Source organism: Cyprinodon tularosa, unplaced genomic scaffold (assembly GCF_016077235.1).
Source record: "Cyprinodon tularosa strain WSP-4 unplaced genomic scaffold, ASM1607723v1 ctg571, whole genome shotgun sequence".
In the NCBI taxonomy this organism is placed as follows: Eukaryota; Metazoa; Chordata; class Actinopteri; order Cyprinodontiformes; family Cyprinodontidae; genus Cyprinodon; species Cyprinodon tularosa.
This window is the reverse complement of record NW_024039309.1, coordinates 811253-828680: the sequence shown is the minus strand read 5'-3', so window position 1 is coordinate 828680 and position 17428 is coordinate 811253. Positions and strand designations below refer to the sequence as shown.

Sequence of the window (17428 nt, the reverse complement as noted above, 5' to 3'; positions counted from 1 at the left end):
TCTCTACATGTAAACTAAATTTTATTTTGATTATTTTGATCATTTTGTGGTGGTTATGGTAAACATAAGGGTTTACAACAATTTTGTTCTCAACTACTTGCCCTACATTGCTAAGAGTCTACATTAAGTTGTGTTTTTTTTTGCATTTACTAGTTGCTCAAATAATAAAAACATTTTGAAAAAAAAAAAAAAGGCAGGTTTTTACCGTTTTGATCATCATCAAAACTAGAAAGAACCCAAAGTGGCTCTGGAGCCGCCCTGAGCAGCTTTATTTTATCAAACTAATAAAATAACGTTACTGGATGAGAAAGTCTCTTAAATTAGTGTCTCTTTATTTGAGCAGGTAAGTAAAATTATCGCCCACAGAGTATTGTATTTTGTTCTTGGAAATTATCTTTTTCCACGCAGCTCTTATAAGATAATGTTTTGGTTTTTTTGTCTTATTGTGAGTGCAAATATCTCATTCCTTTGGCAGATTGTTTTACCTACAGCAAATACATTCATTTAAAGAAAATTTCTCTATTAATTCACTTTAACAAAAAAAAAACAGTTTTAGGTAGAAAATAAAATGTCTGTAGCTGTTAATTCTGTGAAATTAACAAAAGCCAATTTGGTTTCCTTTAACTTTTCGATGTTCATGCTGAAACATAACCTGCGGCGTATTCAAAACAAGCTGCTCATTGATGGAAAACAGGCTGGAGTCGTTGGAAAAAAAAAACTTTGTTGGCATTTATTCAGGTTACTTTAGTTTCTGTGAGGATGTGAAACATTTAAAAAGGCACAAAACAAAACAAGCAACAGAAGCTAAAGGGTAAATACTTCCTCATGGCATGGAGGTCCCGCTCAGACTGCCGTAGAAACATTTCTCCCGTGGTTAAAGAAAAGCCAAACGGCTGAACGTGACTCCCTGGACGCTGGAGTCTTTCTGCAGCTGTGAAGCACCATGATCCCTCCTTTAGTCTGAAGGCTTTAAATATCACAGTGCTGATCAGGAAAGCAGCAGTTCATCATTTACAACAATAAAAAAAAAGTCTTATTGCTCCTCGGCTTCAACATCCGGATCTTCATTCGTTCTGCAGTGGGACCAGTCCAAACCCACCAGCAGTCCGACCGACAGCTGCTGCATGAAGGATGGACTCCACATTGGCAGAGGTAAACATCAACACTTCCAGGTTCTGCTGCGGTACCAGGTGGGTTCTCCTCATCAGTCGTCCCTCTCCATGCCCATGGTGTGGTACCTCTCCTTGCAGGATGACAGCAGGGCCCGCGGCGACAGGAACACGACGGGGACCTTTGTCTGGACGTTCCTCTCCAGGAAGTTAAAGACCGGGTTCCACCAAACCCTGGACAGGTAGTTGTTCTGGGTTCCACGCAGCTCCTGGGCACAAAATAAGCAGCAGCTGTACATTTATAGGTGATTTTTCTCCCCCATTTTTTTTTTTAGGGATTTCATTTGGCAACTTAAAAAAATTACTACTCTGACTCCATGAAACCTACAATTGAACTTCATCTTCCATCCAGCAGAGGGCGTCCTAGAACCTAACCTGTTATTTTTTTTCTTTACTGGAAAGTCAGACCATCACAGAGTGGCTGAACATGATAAATGCTTATGCTTGCTCCCTTTCCTCATTTATCTATCTTATATTGTTTTTTTCGAAAGTTTTTTAGTAAATTTCTCCACTGTGAGATCAATAAAGTCAATCAATCAATCATGACTTTAAATTAAATCTGAAATCCTGAAACATTAGGGCTGGTAGAGAGAGACCCAATACTCAATGTTGGGCCAGTTCCTAAATAAACAAAACTAGCTCATCGTTTACTTTTTCAAAAAGTTCACAAACCTATAAATGAACTAGTTCAAGTTTATTTGGTAAATTAACCCTTTAAAGCCCGATTCAAGAATAAAACAAAACAGAAAATTATTTTTTTTGGGTTGAAGTCCTTATTTGACCTTTTAACAAAATATGCAAAAAGAAAAAGCAGAAATACATTTTTGATATAAATAATTTATTACTATGCGATAAGTCAGGATTATTTTTGGTGTAGTCTTCTGCCCTCTGTTATCAGGTATATCTGATTGTGTACAATAGGATTTTGAGCAAAGTTTTTACCATTAAATTATGCAAAAGGTGTCAGACGCAAATTTTTCAGAAACCGTATGTATCAAATATACATTTGGCATTACAGGGTTAAGCCACAATCCTCGACAACAGAACCTCCTATTTCCGCCTTTGAATGTTTGATTATAATAAATAGAGAGAAATGGAAAATCCTGGATGCAGTCACGGTATAGTGGAAGTGCAGTGATCCTTTATTTAGCCAAATTACGCAGAACTTTAGAAACATGCAGGAACATTCAGCTGAAAAGATGTGGATCCCATATTATTTACGTTCGTCATTCAGTAAGAGATATTTCCCAGAATGGCTCTGATGCTTGAACTCGATGTGTCGCTTTAAATTTGATGTGAACTTGGCTGACGTACGGACTTGTTTGTTAAGTCTCAGTTGGCACAGTTGATTAAAAATGTGAGTTTTTTTCTGTCCCAGTCTTTCTTTTTTAGTTCATCAAACTCTGCCAGGTTCTCTGCTAAACTGGCATCAGAAATAGTAGACATGCTGCTCTGTCATGCTGTGAAACCTGACGTTATCCAATGAAAAGTTTGGTTAAACTGAACGCCAACGTAAGCTGTGCGAGTCGCTCATTATTCTCAGAGTGAACGTTGGTCTCGTTCACGTTCATTACTTCCTAAGCTGATACATTCAGTTCACCGTTCACTAAAAATATTAATGTATTCAGTGAACAGCGTTCATGCACAACAAGGGGCGTAAATAATAATCGTTTTGTATCGACACTGGAGAGAATCGATTCATGTTTTGTTTTTTTATTCCTCCGGTCTATTTTTATCCCTTTGCTCCTGGACGTAATTCTGACTCCCGTGCCGCGGTGGCGCTAAACCTATTTTGCCCTCCTACCTGGCTTCCTTTAGCCACTACCGCCTTTCTGCTTGCACACAAACACTCGCGTGAACACAGAGGCGTTAGTATTTTTCAGTGAATGAGGTTTTCATAAGCATAGGTGGAGTATAACTTTGCTAACTCTGGTATTTGCTGTCGTTTCTGAAATAAAATGCATAACGATATTACAGCTTTCATTGATTTATTTCAAATTTGAAACCTTGTCTAGCCTGTAAAGTAAAAAAAAAAAAAAAAAGAATAATATCATGGTGTATCCTTGAGTATCGAAAATAATCTATTGTTGGGTCAGGAAATCGATACTGAATCGAATCGCCACTCCGATCTGATGATGTTTCCAGGCACTGAAAAGCTGCATGGTGTCAGTATGGTTTTATGCTTGTTATGATGTCATCAAACCTTCCAACTTGACAAACCTGCCTCAGGATGACTGCATGATTTATAAACAAACTGCATTTAACCAAACAACCATTGAACCTCACACAGAAATATGAATAAAGCAATAGGACATGATGTGCAGCTGGAGTTAGGGAGGCCTATTCAAAGTCCAGACCTACATCCAGTTAAAGGATGAAGTTTGTTCTCCTTTCACTCCACAGTAACCTTCCTCTAATGTACAAAGTGGGCCTTAAGGGCTGTTTTTCAGGACTTACATGATTGTTGGCCATGGTGTGGTACCACCAGAACACCCTGGTGCAGACGTAGTAGGCGATGATCACGTCGACGCTGTAGTGCTCGTGGCCCACCAGGATGCAGATGACTCCGGAGACGCTGAGCAGCCAGCAGACCCAGTGGTACCACCACATCCAGCGGGGGGAGTCTGGAAACAGATCCTAACCGTTAGTCTGCTGATATAGAGGGACAAAAGGAACGGAGGTGCGAAAACTTTCTGAATGCTCGGATGTTTTGGGTCAAAGCTGCATGAAGCAAACAGCTTTTTTGTTTGTAACAGCAGAAAGAGAGCAGCTTTCTGTGAGGAAATGAAACCACTGCAGGGACGGAAGGGTTAATGTTGGGCAAGAAGGTTTCTGTGTGAAACCAAGAGTCAAACGCAACGTTCTGTAGGGAAGCTTTAATAAAGGAACACCAAACAGAGAGGACAGGGAGAAACCTTTAACCCAGGGGTCTTCAACAATTTCCCTGCAAAGGACCCCAATCTGATGGCAAGATGAGGACCCCCTAATTATATATATTTTATGAAATTGTGTTCTATCAAACTGGTCCTATAGTCACTCTATTACAGATGGAGTAATGTAATAAAAGTAATTTTTCAGCGGGATTATTAAAGTATTTCTGATTCCTGGTGGATGGGAAAAGGTGTTGTGAATGAAACAGTGCCCAGCTTGAAAGAGTTCCTGTGTGTCGCTGAATGTGAGCATTGATGATTGAAAGACATTTATCTGTTTACTACAGTCTGTTGATTTCGTGTTAATGTGGATTTAAAGACGTTTCAATTAGTGGAAAAAATTGCAGAGGGGAAAACTTTTGCGATCCCCCATGCAGTACCTTCGTGGACCCCCTGGGGCAGAAGTCCAGACCCACATGCTGGCTAATCTGGACCCAACCTGATTTAAAACATTATAAATTACCGCTTGAGAATGGCTTTGTCTCCATTCAAACCCAGGTTCAAAGCCTTGCCGGGCAGCCTAAAGCCCACTGCTCTCATTAAGACAGAAAAAAGAAATAACGGTAAGTTCAGGTGTTTTATAAAATAGGTGAATCAGGAAATTGTCTATATACCGAACTGAAAGATTGTTCTACTTCAAAAAACACTGGAAAAATGGGAAATTTTTAAAATATTTCTCTAATTAAAAAAAAATCATCTATGTATAACATGGCTGCATAAACACTTTATTTCAGTGTTAAATTTTGTTTAAAGTAACAGATTATGATTAAATACATCTCCGGACCTTTACTGGTTGTTTATTTTCTTTATTCGGACCCTACTGATTTTTAATTGGTTACCCTTGACCTAAGGGTTGAACACCTCCGCTTTAACCAATCAGAATGGATGACCTGATTGAACCGTCTCTGTAGAGTGACCTTGCCTGACCGGCAAGGCAGGCGGGGGGAAGCATACCGTCACCGGGTCGGGTTCGTCGCTACGATCCCAGTTCCAGTCTGCTGCAAACCCAAATCTGGTCACCCTAGGTGTGAACGTAGGGGTTGATTCGTTCAAGTGTCAGGGTACGCGCACAGGGGGGAGGGACAAGCAGACAACCATGATTGACGTGTCAGGAACCAATCATGTATAACGGACCGTCTTTTGTGATTGGTTGAGGTTATTCATTGATTTCTCACTGTAGGGGGGACCATTTATTACTTTTCACTTCACTTTTATTAGTTTCACTTCCAGACCTTGTATTTCACTGCTTGCTAAGCGGCTGTGGGGAGATCTTTAAGCCACATGGTAAAAAATGCATCAGAAAATGCATCCTGAGGCAATTTTGACTGTTATTACAGATATTCACTATTTTTTGATCAGTTGGTCACATAACTCCTCCACTGCACGGTGTCTGAGCCATCTTTGTTATTAGTCGCCTTTTTTGGGTAGCAGCAACCTATGGGCCGCTGTGATGGCAAATCCCATAATGCTTTGCGAGGAGAGCTCTCCGTGCAAAGCATTCTGGGATATATCTGCCTCTTCTGAGGCCTTTCGTTTCTTCTCATACACTTCATGGACACTTTTTTTCTTCTGACCATCGGCCATTTCCAGAGAACCGCAGTGAGAAAGGTGAGCTTCAATTACTGAAACCGTAGCTCACCACAGATACCTGAAAGTGCACATGTGCAGAAAAAGATGGCTAACAGGACGAGCAGGTAGGACGGCTTTATGTAAACATATCACCAGAATGTTTGATAATTAGGAGGACCACTGATTTAGATGATCCACACAGAAATAAAAGATCGTCCTCTACACCTTTAACAGAAACAAAATCAATAACTTGTTGAGTTTCTATTCCCTTTGCCTCTGAATCTGAACATGCTCTACTTGCATCATCTGCATCCGGCCACATGGTGGTGCTATCAGTCGATCTATTAGACTCACATTCTTTGATGAAGAGGTAGGCCAGCGTCAGCATGACTGTGTGGCCGCTGTACAGGAAGTCTCCACACATGAGGTGAGAGCCAGTCAGAGACAAACCTAAAAAAAACACACAGTCAGAATACGTTCTGATCAGATTCAGGCTGACTCCTTTAACTACTGAGAATCACCAGGTTCAACTTCTCACTTTGATTGTAATACGCTGCAGGGATCACCTGGCAGCCAATCAGAGAGCAGGACTCTCTACTATGTAATGAGAAGTTAGCTTGGACGTTACCTCCTCCTGAAATGAGCCGCAGGATCCTCCAGATTTTCCCTGTAGAGTCGTTGTAAAGCTGCACGGAAACAACAGTTAGTGATCGTTGTGCTAAATGAACCGGCGAGGTGTCGTAGGTGGGTGGGGACCAACCTTGGGGGCGCAGACCATATGCTTCCCGGGCACCGGCAGCGTGGTGATGTACATGGTGATGCAGCGGTACATGTAGAGAGTCCCGATCAGGAAGAAACATCGGCGGCCCACGATGGCTCTGCAGGCAGAGAAATGGTCAATAATGGCCGAAACACTCAGAGGAACAAGGCGTTCAAGGCCAACGCTGAATGTTTGAACAGATATCAGGTCTTTGGGGAGATATTGATTCATTTACAGGATAAAGATGACCAATAACAAATGTTACACATTTTAAACAAGAGAAAAGTGAACAAATCAATGGAAGGAGCAGCAGTTCATGAGCTTCATGTCATCTCCATGCATGGCTACTATATATATATTTTTTTATTTTATACAAAAAACAGATTTTAACCAATAACTTTTTATATATAACTTGTTTGAGAAATTCTCTAGAGGGACTTCATTTGTCTAATTGCATAAAAGGTTAATTGATAAATATGTCAAAGTTTTTTTTTCTTGTTTCTCCACATTTACCTTGTTATAGAAACAAAAATCCATCATTCGAAATAACGTAACAAAATATTGATTTTTAATGTCAATGGATTCATTTGGTTTTAAATTTAAATTAATTTAAGGAAAAAAAATGATATTCCTTTTAATTCCAGTTAATTTATTTAGTTTATTTGATCAATAAACTTTTAGAATATTTTAATTTTGATCATTTTAAGTTTTACATTTAAATTGACAATTGTAAAACATCTTAAAGCATAAATGAACAACTTTTAAAGTCACAATCTATAAATTTAAATCTGTTATTTTGTTATTTGTAAATCCTCATTTTATTTAAAAATGCTATTCTAAATCTATTTATTTTATAATTTCATGTGTTTTTTTTAAGACGGAGTATTAGGGCAAGGCTAGAGATATTTAATTTTTTATTTCGAGAATAAAGTCATAAAATTATGAGAAGAAAGTCGTAAAATTATGAGAATAAAGTCATAAAATTACGAGAATAAAGTCTTAACATTATGAGAAGAAAGTCGTAACAATATGAGAAGAAAGTCGTAACAATATGAGAAGAAAGTCGTAACATTATGAGAAGAAAGTCGTAACATTATGAAAATAAAGTCGTAACATTATGAGAATAAAGTCGTAACATGAGAAGAAAGTCGTAAAATGATGAGAATAAAGTCGTAAAATCATGAGAAGAAAGTCCTAACATTATGAGAAGAAAGTCGTAAAATGATGAGAAGAAAGTCGTAAAATGATGAGAAGAAAGTCGTAAAATGATGAGAATAAAGTCGCAACATTATGAGAAGAAATTCGTAACATTATGAGAAGAAAGTCGTAAAATGATGAGAATAAAGTCGCAACATTATGAGAATACAGTCGTAAAATGATGAGAATAAAGTCGTACGTTATGAGAAGAAATTCGTAACATTATGAGAAGAAAGTCGTAAAATGATGAGAATAAAGTCGCAACATTATGAGAATACAGTCGTAAAATGATGAGAATAAAGTCGCAACGTTATGAGAAGAAAGTCGTAACATTATGAGAAGAAAGTCGCAACAATATGAGAAGAAAGTCGTAACATTATGAGAAGAAAGTCGTAACATTATGAAAATAAAGTCGTAACATTATGAGAATAAAGTCGTAACATGAGAAGAAAGTCGTAAAATGATGAGAATAAAGTCGTAAAATCATGAGAAGAAAGTCGTAACATTATGAGAAGAAAGTCGTAAAATGATGAGAATAAAGTCGCAACATTATGAGAAGAAATTCGTAACATTATGAGAAGAAAGTCGTAAAATGATGAGAATAAAGTCGCAACATTATGAGAATACAGTCGTAAAATGATGAGAATAAAGTCGTACGTTATGAGAAGAAATTCGTAACATTATGAGAAGAAAGTCGTAAAATGATGAGAATAAAGTCGCAACATTATGAGAATACAGTCGTAAAATGATGAGAATAAAGTCGCAACGTTATGAGAAGAAAGTCGTAACATTATGAGAAGAAAGTCGCAACATTATGAGAATAGTCGTAAAATGATGAGAATAAAGTTGCAACATTATGAGAATAAAGTCGTAAAATGATGAGAATAAAGTCGTAAAATGATGAGAATAAAGTCGTAAAATGATGAGAATAAAGTCGTAAAATGATGAGAATAAAGTAACATTATGAGAAGAAACATTATGAGAATACAGTCGTAAAATGATGAGAATAAAGTCGCAACGTTATGAGAAGAAAGTCGTAACATTATGAGAAGAAAGTCGCAACATTATGAGAAGAAAGTCGCAACATTATGAGAATAGTCGTAAAATGATGAGAATAAAGTTGCAACATTATGAGAATAAAGTCGTAAAATGATGAGAATAAAGTCGTAAAATGATGAGAATAAAGTCGTAAAATGATGAGAATAAAGTAACATTATGAGAAGAAAGTCGTAAAATGATGAGAATAAAGTCGCAACATTATGAAATGGGTTGTGGTATGAGGAATTCATTCTCGTAATATTACGACTTTATTCTAAAAAAAAAATCTCTTATAGTCGTAGTTTTTACGTCTCTTCTTAGAATAAAATAATTGTCACGTTAGATGCAACAGGTGAGCCATTTCTCTCAAGAATAGTTTAGAACCATACAGACGGTGGGGTCAGAGGAGGCCCCGCCCCCACTAGCCGGTCTTACTTGTGTTTGAGGAGGAGCCACTGGACGAACCAGAGTCCCACCAGGATCAGCCCGTTGGTCTCGGTGACGGTGAAGGCCCAGGGAACCCGGTCCACATAGTCGAAGAACTTGTCGGGCAGCGGCGGGCTCACGGACTTGTCCGGCACCCTCTCGTGGACGATGGTGATGACGACGGTGGTGAAGACGAGGTTGAAGAAGGCGTAGAGGAAGGCCACGCCCGTCTTCCACCACTCGTTGGGGAGGTCGTCGCCGTGCTCCTCCTTCATGCAGATCTTCTCGTAGTCGCAGCGTCTCTTCAGTTTGCTGTTCAGGGACTGGATCAGCCGCAGGCTGCACAGCCCGCCGCGCTCGCTGCTGCCGTCCTCCTCCACGGTGGGCACGGAGGCGTGGCGGCTGGGGTTACCGTTGGCAACCCTCTGTGGACGCGTCGGTGGCGGCGAGTTTGTCGAGGTCACGTTAGCTTCCACCGGGATACGAACTTCTTCCTCTTCTATGAGTTCTGAAGCAGCCATGGACTCGGCTGAACACTGTGGACCAATCAGAGCCTCCAAACCAACTGGCTGACCAATGACGGGCTTCCTGGTGATCGATGAAGTTCAAATAGGGCAGAATGTGATCCGTTTGGTCAGAATCAGCAGAAACCTGAAAAACAGCAAACATCTCTCAGCTTGTTTCCCGTGGATCGGCCCAAACCTTCACTACAGGACAGACAGCAGAACATTTTAACCTCCAGCACCTTTTTCCTCCTCCTGATTCAAACAGACCGACGATCTCTGCCTGTAGGGTCCGACTCAGGGCCCTAATGTTTACAAAGTTTTTCTCCAATCAGAGGTTCAGCTGTCGCTCTGCTCTTTGACCTGCTGCTGAATTAATCAGTCTACAGCCGTGAAAATGAACCTTCGCTGAGATAAAGGACGTTACACCGGGGTCAAGCTTGTTTTTTTTCTTTTAGTCGTTATGCAGAACGAGCCAATCAGCTGCGGACAAACCAAACATTCCTCTGAGCAGCTCTGTAATCTTCCTCTTATCAAATCAATGGTTTCTGTTATCAGCAGCAGAAAGCCTCTCGTGATTTCTGGCTCCTCCTCCTCAGACAGGTCATTGACCTTCAGCACACACGTGTGTTTACATCCCATCATATCCAAATCTAAACAAGCAGGGTGATATTTCAGATACTCTGTGTTTCAGAGTCGGGGGGGCAGGGTCAGGTTTCTGCAGGCTTCCCCATGTTTGTTGAAGAGAAGGAAGAGAAGCGGAGCAGGAAGCAGCAGACGGCCCTGAGTTTGACTGCAGGTAACCTCAGGGAGACACTCCCTACAAACCAGTTGAACGGCATTAAACGGAGGAGGAGGAGGATGAGGGGGAGGATGTCCTTCAGCTTTAGTACCGGCTGATGAAACAACAAACAGGTAAAAAAAAAAGGCTTCCTGTTTCCACAGAGCCCACCTGGGATTTACTGGGATGCAGCTGTGACACATCAGGCTGTTTCTACCTCTAACTGGAAACAGAAAAATAAAGATGCATTTACTCCCATATCTACTCAGCATGTCATCACCTATACTGATGCTCTTTGCAGTTATGACTGATGGTTTTTATTTGACGATAAAAAACAATAAACCACACCTTGATTAAAAAACCCAATTAAAAATGTTCAAATAAACTTTAAGTCATGAAAATAAACAGTAGTCTTTTAAGTAAACATCCAACTAAAGTAAAAACACTGTATTTGAAGAATGAAAAAGAGAATATAATTCAGTAAAAAAAACTTTTTTTTAACTGTTTGTTCATTATGTAAAACATTTTCTTTATATATACACATATATTTTTTTTTTCGATAATTTAATTAATAAATAATCGGATAGTCAAAAGGTTCTTTAAAGAGGATTTTATAGAGAATTAAACCAGGTGAAACTAAAACTTTCCAACTTGTGGATTCTGGATAGAGCATATTTACAGACGAAAAATATATATTTTTTATTTATCTAGAATGCAAAATATCAATTTATGTTTTTCCACAATATTGGTCTAATTCTTGCTCTAAATCGGTCACTCTTTCAGCTAAAGGCACATTTTAGAGTCTATACTCTAGTTAAGGATTAATCGATTACTAAATTAGTTGACGATTATTTCAATAATGGATTTATTGCTTCAACCCTAATATATATATATATATATATATATATATATATATATATATATATATATATATATATATATATATAAATAAATAAGGAAATGTTTCATGTAATAAAAAAGAAATTTAAAAAACTTAAAGAACTGAAGAACTTAAGGGAGGCACTTTTATTCTCTCCCTTCATACGGATAATTTTCTAAATATATCCCATTGTGCAAACTATTAATGGGAATGATAATTATTTCCTATTTGCAAACAGCTGCTGCACACAGAACGGGCACCAGGGGACAGAAATGTTCTGGCTCGATCCATTTGGACCTGCAGCAGAACTTTTTTAGGGTCAGATTGAGGCTTCTACTCCTAAGGACACTGCTGCAGCTCTCAAGCACGGTTGTGGCAGCATCATGCTTTGAGGCTGAAAGGCTACTAGTTACAGTTACCTTTAAAATTCTTTTACTTCAATTTAAAATAAAGAAATATAAAAAAAGACTGATCCGGGATCAGGGATCCAACTCCTTTAGTCCAACAGTGACTGAATCAGCTCCTCATGCAGGGTGGAGGTGAGCCGATACCTCAGGACTATCGGTTTTAAATGCCGCAGAGCAATGATCCTAAATGCATCCAAACTCGTTCTGGAATGATTAAAACGAATCTAACTGTCTAAAAAAACAACACAGAATCGATTTAAATGAACCGTTCTGATCATCAGAGGGGTCCATTCTGCCGTTCCCTCCTGAGTAAAGGGGTACACTACAGGCAGCCGTGATCATGCTGGACCAGAGGGGTCCGTATGCATTAGGGGCCACATTACACTGTGCATGGTTCAGGTATTCAGAGGTAATCTGCACCAAATTTTAGTGCCAAAACCTGCATCTTTGACTGCAATCTACTGGATCTTCATCCGTCAGAGCAGAAGCAGCATGGAGCTCTGATTCAGTCATTCTGGCCCCGCTGACTCGACTGAGGATCAGGACAGGTTAGCAGAGGATTTAACAGAGTGTGATGAAGCAGAGGAAGGGGTCGGGTCCCTGGCTGCTGCTAAATGCCTCCTCCTCCCGCTGATCTTCACATGGGACGGCTGGAATGCCAGCTTCAAGTTAAAACATGTGACCACAAACTCATCCCTGGTCAAACCATCTCTGATTGATCAGGCGTCACAGAAAAAAAAACTATTTCCTACTTTAAAGCCCAGTTTTAGTCTGTTGCTGCTCTGATTTAATACATCAAAACTGTATTTCTGGGTTTTCCTTCTCTTCCAGCTGCTGTTTTTGGATCATCTTTCCTTTCCAAACGCTCCTTTTCTCTATGCGCTTCTTGGCAAACATCCTGTTTACTGAGCAGCAGAAGCGAGGCCTAATGACGTTAGAAACACGGGAATTCAATTCGGACAAATTAGGGCTGATTCATGAGCTGGAGTCTGATGAGGAGGATCCTCTGGCCTGCAGAGAGCGTCCTGACAGCTTCCTGCACAGATCAACTTTAGCAGAAAAACAATCACATCCCTGTGAGTAAAGCTGGAGGAACCTCATCTCAGATCCACTTTTATTATAAAATCCACTTAAAAAACAGACTATTTAATTAATGTGGTTTAAATTCTCAAGTTTTAATGAGATCAACTTATTTAATCATCTCCAAAATGTCAGATAAGATGTTTAGACTAAAAAAAAATGTAAACTAAAATAAAAATTACCATACATCTGTAATAATTTTAAAAGGGCCTTGACTTATAGTTGTATAGCCTTAAATTTAATCAATATATATTGATTTTTACTATATTTTACAGATTATTCTGATCTAAAGACATTTTTAGTATTTTAACAAAATAAAGAAATGATAATATTTCACTTTAGGGACTATATGATGTATATCCTTAGTTCTACGTCAGAGAATACAATGTTTTTATTAAAACACACATTTTTACATATATATTTTTTTTACTTTTTCTCAGGCCAGTTTATCCAATAAACCTTAAGCGTATTTCTTCTTTAAAAATGTATAAAATTAAAATAATAATAGTTTAGTTTTTGGGTTTTTTTTAAGTTTCCGTCCTTCATTTTGAATTTACGACATGAAAGCTGGATCCAGGAAACACCTGTCGACCGCAACAGGTAACAGTTTTCGTCCAAAAAAAACGGATAAAACTCGGATAAAATAGAATTTTCTTGGTGTAAAATGTCAGGAGGAATACACTCACCTGTTAGCTGGTTTAATTTCGGGTCTTCGCGTCGGAAAGATAAGCTTTTTCTCCTCCTTTCTCCCCTTTTTCTGTCTGCCTGCCGTCTTGGTAAAGCAAGCCCCGCCTCTGCCTCGTGCCTGGCATTCTTCGATGTTTAGACTCCAAATATGGTTCGCCTGCTTCCGCCACGTCACCAGCTGCGTCCCGGTTTCCGCCCTGTTGACTCACCTGTGCCATGACTCATCTGAGCTCGGTTTCACTAGGGGCTTTCCGGAGAAATGCAGCTTGTGCAGCTTTATTTTTTCTAAAAATAAAAAAAATTATAAAAATGATTTGGAATAATTAGTTAAATTTGCCTTTTTTTTTTTTATTAATTTACAATCGAAATTAAAAATTGGAAATATAAACAGTTACCTGGAACTTGTGCTTCTTTTTAAATGTCTCTATGACTAATTTAATGATCATGACTAAAATAGCATAATTATAGAGATGACTGATTACTTAAGCAATCTAAATAGCTACTGGTTTTCTTACATAAAGATTTGATTTATTTTTAGATGTTTTTTTAAGGATCTAAATAAAAAGTTCTTGTTTTTTGACTGTCTGGTAAATGTTGAAACTTTTCACATATCAGTCAAATGTATGAACATTTTCTGAGGATTTTTTTAAGCATTTAGGTATTGTTGTTATTTGGTTGTTCAATCTGTCAGCTTTAGATCGATTCACTCGTTTATAATATCATTTCATGCCCATGTTTGTCTTTTACCTAAAACACGATAAATCAGTTTGAACTGATACGTTTAAATTACAGTAAGCTGCAAATCCATCCATCTATCCATTTTCCATCAGCTCGGGTCTTGAGGGGTGCTGGTGCCTATCTCTAGCTGTCTATGGGTGTGAGGCGGGGTCCACCCTGGACAGGTCGCCAGTCCATCACAGAGCAATACAAACAACCATTCACAAACACACTCACACCTAAGGAGAATATAGAAAAGCCAATAATCAACAGTCATGTTTTTGGACTGTGGGAGGAAGCCGGTGTACCCGGAGAGAACCCACCCATGCTCAGGGAGAACATGCAAACTCCATGCAGAAAGACCCCGGGTGGGGAACTGAACCCAGAACCTTCTTGCTAATTGTCATTAAATGCTCAAATAGTCTCTTTATTTTATTGTTATCTGAAATTCTGACCGTTTTCTATTCAGTTTGGCTTTGATATCCCAGTAGAAAATGTGTCCTTAACTATGTAGGGGCAGTGATGGCCATCCTCACTATGTAGGGGCAGTGATAGCCATGCTCACTATGTAGGGGCAGTGATACCCATGATAACTATGTTGGGGCAGTGATAGCCATGCTAACTATGTAGGGGCAGTGATAGCCATGCTAACTATGTAGGGGCAGTGATAGCCATGCTCACTATGTAGGAGCAGTGATAGCCATGCTAACTGTGTAGGGGCAGTGATAGCCATGCTCACTATGTAGGGGCAGTGATAGCCATGCTCACTGTGTAGGGGCAGTGATAGCCATGCTAACTGTGTAGGGGCAGTGATAGCCATGCTCACTATGTAGGGGCAGTGATACCCATGATAACTATGTTGGGGCAGTGATAGCCATGCTAACTATGTAGGGGCAGTGATAGCCATGCTCACTATGTAGGGGCAGTGATAGCCATGCTAACTGTGTAGGGGCAGTGATAGCCATGCTCACTATGTAGGGGCAGTGATAGCCATGCTCACTATGTAGGGGCAGTGATAGCCATGATAACTATGTTGGGGCAGTGATAGCTATGCTCACTATGTAGGGGCAGTGATAGCCATGCTCACTATGTAGGGGCAGTGATAGCCATGCTCACTATGTAGCGCCAGTGATAGCCATGCTCACTATGTAGGGGCAGTGATAGCCATGCTAACTATGTAGGGGCAGTGATAGCCATGCTCACTATGTAGCGCCAGTGATAGCCATGCTCACTATGTAGGGGCAGTGATAGCCATCCTCACTATGTAGGGGCAGTGATAGCCATGCTAACTCTGTAGGGGCAGTGATAGCCATGCTCACTATGTAGGGGCAGTGATAGCCATGCTCACTATGTAGGGGCAGTGATAGCCATGCTCACTATGTAGGGGCAGTGATAGCCATGCTCACTGTGTAGCGGCAGTGATAGCCATGCTCACTGTGTAGGGGCAGTGATACCCATGATAACTATGTTGGGGCAGTGATAGCCATGCTCACTGTGTAGGGGCAGTGATAGCCATGCTCACTATGTAGGGGCAGTGATACCCATGATAACTATGTTGGGGCAGTGATAGCCATGCTAACTATGTAGGGGCAGTGATAGCCATGCTAACTATGTAGGGGCAGTGATAGCCATGCTCACTATGTAGGGGCAGTGATAGCCATGCTCACTGTGTAGGGGCAGTGATAGCCATGCTCACTATGTAGGGGCAGTGATAGCCATGCTCACTGTGTAGGGGCAGTGATAGCCATGCTCACTATGTAGGGGCAGTGATAGCCATGCTCACTATGTAGGGGCAGTGATAGCCATGATAACTATGTTGGGGCAGTGATAGCTATGCTCACTATGTAGGGGCAGTGATAGCCATGCTCACTATGTAGGGGCAGTGATAGCCATGCTCACTATGTAGCGCCAGTGATAGCCATGCTCACTATGTAGGGGCAGTGATAGCCATGCTAACTATGTAGGGGCAGTGATAGCCATGCTCACTATGTAGCGCCAGTGATAGCCATGCTCACTATGTAGGGGCAGTGATAGCCATCCTCACTATGTAGGGGCAGTGATAGCCATGCTAACTCTGTAGGGGCAGTGATAGCCATGCTCACTATGTAGGGGCAGTGATAGCCATGCTCACTATGTAGGGGCAGTGATAGCCATGCTCACTATGTAGGGGCAGTGATAGCCATGCTCACTGTGTAGCGGCAGTGATAGCCATGCTAACTATGTAGGGGCAGTGATAGCCATGATAACTATGTTGGGGCAGTGATAGCCATGCTCACTGTGTAGGGGCAGTGATAGCCATGCTCACTATGTAGGGGCAGTGATACCCATGATAACTATGTTGGGGCAGTGATAGCCATGCTAACTATGTAGGGGCAGTGATAGCCATGCTAACTATGTAGGGGCAGTGATAGCCATGCTCACTATGTAGGGGCAGTGATAGCCATGCTCACTGTGTAGGGGCAGTGATAGCCATGCTCACTATGTAGGGGCAGTGATAGCCATGCTCACTGTGTAGGGGCAGTGATAGCCATGCTCACTATGTAGGGGCAGTGATAGCCCTGATAACTATGTTGGGGCAGTGATAGCTATGCTCACTATGTAGGGGCAGTGATAGCCATGCTCACTATGTAGGGGCAGTGATAGCCATGCTAACTATGTAGGGGCAGTGATAGCCATGCTCACTATGTAGGGGCAGTGATAGCCATGCTCACTGTGTAGGGGCAGTGATAGCCATGCTCACTATGTAGGGGCAGTGATAGCCATGATAACTATGTTGGGGCAGTGATAGCTATGCTCACTATGTAGGGGCAGTGATAGCCATGCTCACTATGTAGGGGCAGTGATAGCCATGCTAACTATGTAGGGGCAGTGATAGCCATGCTAACTATGTAGGGGCAGTGATAGCCATGCTAACTATGTAGGGGCAGTGATAGCCATGCTAACTATGTAGGGGCAGTGATAGCCATGCTAACTATGTAGGGGCAGTGATAGCCATGCTCACTATGTAGGGGCAGTGATAGCCATGTTCGCTATGTAGGGGCAGTGATAGCCATGCCAGTCCAGGGACTGACTGCATTTCTACTGTTAGGTGCCTTGGTTAGAACAATGACCGGCGTACCTGACATGTAACAACCAGACCATGCATATGACTTTAGGTTAATAGACTATATTAATTAGGCTGTGTATGCTTCCACAAACTAAAAAAAAACTATAGTCCACCATCCTCCTCCTTTTTTTTATTTTTATTTTTTACAACTAGACTACTGTATATAACTAAAATAAAG

General features: G+C 40.5%; 1 protein-coding gene across 2 annotated transcripts; it reads right to left on the bottom strand.

Annotated features, from left to right (window-relative positions):
• Positions 1-701: 701 nt before the first annotated feature.
• sgms2b (sphingomyelin synthase 2b) lies at positions 702-13575 on the bottom strand. 2 transcript variants are annotated; one of them, XM_038306086.1, is made up of 7 exons: positions 13427-13575; positions 9099-9740; positions 6429-6546; positions 6297-6354; positions 6023-6118; positions 3627-3793; positions 702-1378 (listed from the first exon to the last, which is right to left on the bottom strand). In XM_038306086.1, exons 2-7 carry the CDS (start codon positions 9608-9610, stop codon positions 1205-1207), a joined length of 1125 nt encoding a protein of 374 aa, XP_038162014.1. In that variant the 5' UTR covers positions 9611-9740; positions 13427-13575; the 3' UTR covers positions 702-1204. The 2 variants fall into 2 exon arrangements, with proteins under 2 accessions (XP_038162014.1, XP_038162015.1); XM_038306087.1 differs by lacking the exon at positions 13427-13575 and adding an exon at positions 9835-9941.
• Between the last annotated feature and the right edge of the window lie 3853 nt (positions 13576-17428).